Source organism: Entamoeba histolytica, genomic scaffold (assembly GCF_000208925.1).
Source record: "Entamoeba histolytica HM-1:IMSS scf_1104750518591 genomic scaffold, whole genome shotgun sequence".
Lineage (NCBI taxonomy): Eukaryota > Evosea > Mastigamoebida > Endamoebidae > Entamoeba > Entamoeba histolytica.
The window spans coordinates 38,264-45,831 of NW_001914989.1; the positions used below are offsets into that span (position 1 = coordinate 38,264).

General features: G+C 25.2%; 4 protein-coding genes across 4 annotated transcripts; 1 reads left to right on the top strand and 3 right to left on the bottom strand.

Annotated features, from left to right (window-relative positions):
* Nucleotides 1-354: 354 nt before the first annotated feature.
* Nucleotides 355-699, top strand: EHI_154310 (uncharacterized protein; the record flags this gene model as incomplete). Its single annotated transcript, XM_645354.1, has 1 exon — nt 355-699. One exon carries the CDS (start codon nt 355-357, stop codon nt 697-699), a length of 345 nt encoding a protein of 114 aa, XP_650446.1.
* Nucleotides 700-1,793: 1,094 nt separating this feature from the next.
* Nucleotides 1,794-2,429, bottom strand: EHI_154320 (uncharacterized protein; the record flags this gene model as incomplete). Its single annotated transcript, XM_645355.1, has 1 exon — nt 1,794-2,429. One exon carries the CDS (start codon nt 2,427-2,429, stop codon nt 1,794-1,796), a length of 636 nt encoding a protein of 211 aa, XP_650447.1.
* A 620-nt stretch (nt 2,430-3,049) lies between these two features.
* On the bottom strand, nt 3,050-5,890 carry EHI_154330 (uncharacterized protein; the record flags this gene model as incomplete). Its single annotated transcript, XM_645356.2, has 1 exon — nt 3,050-5,890. One exon carries the CDS (start codon nt 5,888-5,890, stop codon nt 3,050-3,052), a length of 2,841 nt encoding a protein of 946 aa, XP_650448.2.
* Nucleotides 5,891-7,237: 1,347 nt separating this feature from the next.
* Nucleotides 7,238-7,549, bottom strand: EHI_154340 (uncharacterized protein; the record flags this gene model as incomplete). Its single annotated transcript, XM_001913818.1, has 1 exon — nt 7,238-7,549. The coding sequence occupies one exon, from the start codon at nt 7,547-7,549 to the stop codon at nt 7,238-7,240; it is 312 nt and encodes a 103-aa protein (XP_001913853.1).
* Nucleotides 7,550-7,568: the final 19 nt, after the last annotated feature.

Genomic DNA, 7,568 nt, shown 5'->3' on the forward strand with positions numbered 1-7,568 from the left:
ATTTTTATAAATAATAAAGTGGATTATCATCAAAATATTTTTTCTAAAAATATTTAATAGGTAAGTGTTTTTTTTTTCCTTCTTTTTTTTTTATCTTTCTTTTAAAATAAAGAACTTTTCTCCTTACTTTTCTATGTAAAAATTGTTCTTATATTTTTTATTCCACTTTCGTTTTTTTTTCATTATTTTATTTTAAAAATAATAAAATTTATAACAACTTTTTGAATGAAAAATCTTTTTATCAGATATTCAATGAAAGTTAATCTTGAAAAGTTGTTTAATACTTTAGTGAAAAATAGATGTTTTTAAAAGTAGTTTTTAAGTGGAAGAACTCACTTTTTTATTTGTTTGTTGATGGAGTCAATTCAGTCTGCTTTTAAACCAGTCACACAAAGAGAGTTATTTATTATTGTGAATGGATTAGATTATATCATTAGTCAATCTTATACTCAGTCCATTGAGTCTTCTGTTTCTAAGACTAGTCCACAAAGTCTTCAAAGAAAGAGAATACCAAAAAAGAAGAAGAAGTGGTCTTTAGAGGATAAAAAAAGGGCAGTAAAATTAGCTAAAACAATGGGTGTAACTCATACTATAGATTATCTTTGTGGGATTAATCCTAATATATTTTCTGGATTATCTCCTTCTACTCTTCAATATTGGATAACTCAATCAGAAGGTAGAAAAAAAAAGTTGCTATGAATAATAACATTCTCAAAAGAAATTTTTATCCTTTTATAGTTTAAATAGCTGTTATTTATTTAATTTCTTATGTCTGATAGTATTTTCTTTTTAAAATAATAAAAGAATGTAATTTGCTATTTTATTAATTTAATTATACAATTATTTAGCTGTTAGAAGGGGTCATAAAATTAAATAAAAAAATAGTATAGCTTTATTTGAAAAGAGGAACTAAATATTTTTCATAATTAAGAAGTATTATTTTTTTTTATTCTTTTAACTTATATGTATTATTCTATTCAAAAAGAAATCAACTCAAAATAGTTTCAAAGTAATTTTTCTTTGTATTATAAAAATATTTTATTATATGAAAAGTTGCATAATTTGATGAAAAACATGTAATAATTTGTTAAAAATATTAACTAACTTTTCTTATTTTTAAAGTAGTCGTTTATTAACTTCTTTTATATATTTTTCATTTGTATTAATATTTTCTTTCAATAAAGTTAAGGAGTGATCTATCTAACAAATCTTTTAAAAAAGGTTCAGCAAAACTACATAAACAATATTTTTTTGGTTATTTATAAAAAACTGTATCTTCTATTATTGAAAAAGTTATAATCAAATTGAATTATTAATTTAATACTTCTATATATTAAAATAGTAATTATATAATAATACGTACGAATTTATATAACAAAAAGTAAGTATATAATTTTAAACGTTGATGTGTTGAGTAATGAAACTAACTTAAAACAAAAAGACTTTTTATTAAGATATATTTATCCAAATAGAGGATTAAAGTCTAGTATATGTAGAAACTTAAAAACAACATGTATAAATGTAGCAAAATTCTGCTTAATTATTGAGGTAATAAAAGTATATTTAATCTTTATTGAAACAAGTTAACCAAACATCAAATAAATAAAACAAAGAGAATATAATGAATAAATATAAAGAGTTAAATAAAAATATATTGGGATGAAGGTAGTCTATTAAATTCTATGACAATTATTTTAGAAGTGTTAATAAGTTGAATCACATAACAACTAACAAGAACCATTAATTTTCAAGATACTACGTTATTAAATAACTCAGGTACTTCTTTCAAAATATTAAAATAAGGTAAATGAATGACAATAATATCTATTCTCATTACCAACCAACCTCGGATATATTGAGTAATATGAATTTTTCCTTTTATTGTGTGTATGGTCTTTATGTTGTATTTGTATACTTCTTGGGTTATTTTTTATTCTTTGATAGTAAATGAAAGGATAAATAAAAAAGTCTAAGTTATATGCTGTGATTCTTTGAATTGTGTTTTGGTCTTCAAGTATTATGAAATTTGAATAACCTTCATAACAATCACTGCTCTTTTCAAAATGAAGATGTAATTCATCTGACCCTTTAGTTTTAGCAACTGCAAACGCCTCATTAAATTTAAAGAGTATATCTGTGTCAGGATTAGAATTATTACTAAATGCCTTAATAAATCCTTTTATTATCTTTCCCTTTGATTTAATTTGGAGAGTCTTTTTATTCTTTTCTTTACAAAATAGTACTGACTTGTCATTATGAATAATTCCACCATAAACACTGTTGCTATCTTTTATGTGGATGAAAACAGCAAGAGAATTGTTTTTATTAAAGTTGTTGACAGAAGAATCATTAAATTTTAAAATGTCATTTTTATGATTGTCTAATTCATACTGATAAAATACATCTCCTAGTTTATGTGAATTTTTCATTGTGTTTTCATCAAAAATATCTTTTACTACTTCATCATCTCCTTTTGTTGATTCATCAACATCTTCTTCATCAACATTTTCTTTTCTATTATCTAATCCATCGAAAATATCTTTGCCATCATCTTTTGTTGACAGTTCATTCTTTTCTTTTGGAGTTTTCTTTTAAGTTAAAAGAATTAAAGTTGATGTATGATAAAAGAATATGTGAGGGATATGTTATAGCAGGTTATTCATTCGTTTCAGTTTTGTTCAAATTTATTTCTGAAAATTAGTTAATAAATTAAATGTACTAGAGTTGCAAATATAAATAAAATACATGAATTGACAATAATTTAATAAACAATAAAACAGTACAAGTTAAAACATTAATAATGTAAAATGATTAAGTAGTGAATGAGAATAGAGTATTTAGTCATTGACATGCCTGTATGTATAAAGGATTTCAGTTAATGAAATAAAGAATTGTAGTTATAATATTGAGATATATAATATGAAATGAAATTAAACCAGACAATAAAGTTAAATATTATGATGTTTTTAAAATATTTTATCAGGTAAAAAAAAGGAACATGAAATGTAATAATTAAGACAAATGAATTTTAAAAATATAATTCAGTTCATTATTTATTAGATAACCTTGCTCGTCTTTCTGCTCTCTCTTTTTCTCTTTGAGCCTCTCGTTCTTCTCTTCTTTTTCTTCGTTCTTCAGATGATTCTTGTTTTGTTTCAGTTGTAGTATTTTCGCTTTTACTTTCTCCATTACTTTCAGCAGCTCTTTTTGCTCTTCGTTCCTCCCTTGCTTTTCGTTCTTCTTCTCTCTTTCTTCTACGTTCTTCAAGTGAATCTGCAACAACATCTCCTGTTTTTTCTTCGTTTGGAGATTTATCTGTTTTGACTTCTTCTCTAGGTTCTTCAGTTTTTCTTCTTCTTGAAGATGTTTCACTATGTCTATGTCGTTTAGCACGTTCTTCTTCTTCTTTGACAACATCATCCATTGTTGGTTCACTAACTTCAATTCCAGCTTCTTTCAGTTGTTTAGCTTCTTCTCTTTTCCTCTTTAATCGTTCCATTCTTTTTTTATCCGTCATTTCTTTTTCTTCAACTTCTTTTTGTTTGGCAATAAGTTGTTCTTTCTGTTGTTTTAAAGCTGCCATTCTTTCTTCAAATTGAGCAGCAGTCTCTTCTTCTTTTTTACCTCTTTCTTCAATTTCTTTTAATCGTTCTTCATTCTCTTTCTTTCTATCTTCTAAATCTTTTTTCTGTCTTTCATATTCTTTTTGTTGTTCAGCTAATTTTATTAACTCTTCTTTAGCTTTCTTTGCTTCACTTCTCTTTTTCTTTCGTTCTTTCTCTAATTTCTTTTTCTCATCTTCTTTTGATTTTTTATCGTTTTTGAGTTTTTGAATTTCTATAAATTCTTGATGTTCAAGTTTCATTTGTATTTCTTCATTCATTTGATCTAATTTCTCTTGTTCATCTTGTAATTCTGAATCTGCATCTACATTAGCATTTTCTGCATCAATTAATTTTTCATTTAATTCATCTTGTTTTGTAAGAAGATTATCTGCACGATTTTCAGTACTTTCTCTTTCCATTGTAATCGTTTTGATATCTGCTTGTACAACTTTTTTCTCGTTTTCAAGTTTTTGTGTTTCACTTCTTAATTTTTCTTTTTTAGCAAGATTCTTTTTATGAAGAGTTTTTTGTTGTTCAAGTAGTTTGAATTGTTTTTCAATATTCATCATCATTTTCTTTTCTTTCTTTTTATTTTCTAAATTAGTACTTTCAATATCAGTTAATGTGTCAGTTTTAGTTATAATTTCATCTTTTTGTGTTTGTACAGTTTTCATTAACTCATCATTCATTGTTTCAAACATTTCAATCTTTGCATTCATTTCATTAACAGTTTGTTTTTCTCGTTCAATTCTTTCTTGTTTTCTTTCTTGTTCAGCAAGTAATCTTTTAGTAGTAGCATCTAATTCTTTCTTTGTTTCTTCATTATCAATTTCTGCTTGTAATGTTTTTTGTTGCATAGCAACTAAATCTGATTTAGCTGTATTCACATCTTCTTTAGTCTTATTTAATTCCTCTTTAATTTGAATATTTTCTTGATTAACATTTTGTGTTAATTCAGCAACTTGAGTATTGTCTAAACTAGCAATTGAATCAATTGACTCAGCTTCTTTCTTTTTTTGTTCAATTAAATTTCTTAATACTTCTTCTTGTCTAGAAAGTTCTTCTTCTTGTTTTTGTTGTTCAATTTCTGCTTTTTTAGTTTCTCTTTGTGCTTGTATAAGATTTTTCGATGCTTCCTTTTCATCTTTAGAATCTTGTACTTTAGACAAAAGAATTAAATCATCTACCTTTGCTTTGAGTGCTTTCTTTTCTTCAATCTCTGCTTGTGCTTCAGCTAATTTTTGTTCTTCTTCATCTAATTTTTGATGAATCTCATCTGCCTTTTTTTGTTTCTCTTTTTTAATAACTTCTTCTTTCAATTGATCAACTTCTTTCATTTTTTCTACTTTTGTCTTTTTTTCTTCTTCTTCTTTCTTTCTTTTCTCTTCTGCTTCTCTTTCTTCTTGAAGCTTTTGTTCTTTTTCTTCATTTTTTTTACGAATTTCTTCTTCGTCTTGATATTCTTCATTAGAAATCTCTTTTTTTGGGGCATTCACTGTTTGATATAAATTAGTTACAAATCTAAAATTTTTTGTACTATCTCCACTTACTATTTCTTGAGGCTCAACAAATGAACCTGCATTTAAAAGATTTGCATTTTCAAGAACACTTGTAGCTCTAACAATCAAATTAGAACTATTTAATGCTTCTAATGAACAATTATTATTTAGGTGATGAAGTAAATAAAGATATGCTTCTGAATCTTTAATATCACTTCCGAAATTATTGATTCTTTTATCAACTCCTTCTTCCTCAAGTGCTTTATTAACCCAATTCAACAAAAATTCTTCCATAGAAACATCAACACCTTTCTCTTTCATAGATAATTTAATATCTTTTTCTTGGAATTTATCAAATAACATCCAAATAAATCCTAATACTAATGACGCTGTAGTTTTATTAGGAGTAGACAAATTACTTTCACTAATAGTAACTCCTTTTGAAAGAATAATATTAGCGATTTTAATGACATTAGTGATATTAGCATTCTTAGAAATAAGTCCAGCCTTCCCATATTTAACATCAATATTATATTGGTTATAAAATTTATTAATTATATGTTTAACTATAACTCCATCACTCAATGCATAAAAAAAATCATTTCCTTCTTCTTTAATTGGCATATATTTATATTCTTGTGTTATCTTTTTATCGGTTAATAATTCTTTATTTAACCACGAAACAAGCTGTACTTTTTCTCGGTCAATTTGTGAGTCAGCTTCAAGAATTAATGGATCTTTTACTTCATATCTTTCAGGAAATGTTGCAGGGTAATCGCTATTCATCTGAAAATTTAGTTATTTTATTTCTTTTTTTCCTTTCTTTTTCCATTCCAAACTCTAGTTAAAAAAAGCTTTTATATTTTGGTATGTTTCCTGATTCTTTCCATTCTTTTGAGTATTATTGTTCTTAATTTCAAAATTATTTGAAATTCACATTTATTTTTGTTCTTCTTTTGTGTTTTTTTTAGTTTTCCTCTCAGACAGTATTGGATATTCAATAATTAACCTTAAAAACAAAATAAAATAGTTTTTATGTTATTGTTTTATTCTTTTTTTATATTATACATCTTATCATCTTTTTTGGTTCTTCCTCCATTCTATATCTTTTTAATTCTTCTGCTATTATTATTCTTTTCCTTTCTTTTTATATCCTTTTTTTATATTTTCTTCTATTTCTAACTCCTCTTCTTTTATCATCTCTTTTCATCTTCTTTGTACTTTTATGTTTCTAGTTTATTCTTAGTTTTCTTTGAATTTAACCTCTCCTTTTTTAATTTAACTTCTATCTCTATAAACTATCCAAACACCATGTTATTATTTCTTTTTGTAGTCATTTTAATTTATAGAAACTTGTCCTTTTGTCAACATTATATTTGTTATCTTCATATGGATGTTTCTTGCACTTCTAAAATTCGTTAATTTACAATTAACTTCAATATTATCATCAAATGGTACAACAAGGAGGAAATTATCTGGTTTATTATCTCGATGTAACACTCAGTTTAAATGAAGATATGAAATTCCTTTTGCTCCATCTATCATAAATTTGATTCTTAATCTCTTTGGTATTTTTGTGACGTTTCTTTTATTCATTATATCTTGTATTGATTCTTATTCTTCATATTCTATTATCATTACATATTTTATTAGGAATAAATACTGCTCCATAAAATTGAATGATATCTTCATCTCGAAATTTATCTAACGTCATCACTTCTTCTTCATTTGCTTCATTTTCTTAATTGCTACTTTATTTCCTCTAAATTCTCCTATTTATATTATCCTAAATTGACATTATTACGAAAATTAATAAGAAAACTCCTAATTGAGCAATAAGAAATAAGAGAGAGGAAATAAACAACTAGTTCATAAGAGACAAAACAAGAATGGCAAGATTTAATGAAAAAGACATAAAAGATGATAATGGAATGATAAACAAAAAGATTAGAGAGAAAAGAAATAAAAGAACAAAAAAGAGGGGAATTGATAAGTAATGAAATAAAGTCAAAGTTTTGAAGATAATAAAAATAAGAAAGACATGAATGAAAGAGATATATGATAAAGAAAAGATAAAAAGAAAGAAAAAGAAGAAGTTCAATTAAGAGAATCAAGGAGTAAAGCGTGTTTTAGTTAAAAGGACAAAAGAAAAGGAGGGATTAGAACCAAAACAAATAAGAACATAAAAACCATAAGAAGAGTAAATCCAAATTTTTTACCAATAGCAACATTAGTGTTATTAAGTGATAATAACAAATGAATAATGATAAGAAAGAATAAACTTCCAATAGAAAATTCTAATACATTTGGAGAAAAAGTAGAAGATATTGACATAACAGGTTTAATCAAGTAAATAAATACTAACCAAGGGAGTGATGATGAAACTAGTAACATAAATATTGATTGAGAATAACCTTGAATAATAGCTAAATTGCCACAATTCATTCTTCCAGCATTCCAAGCA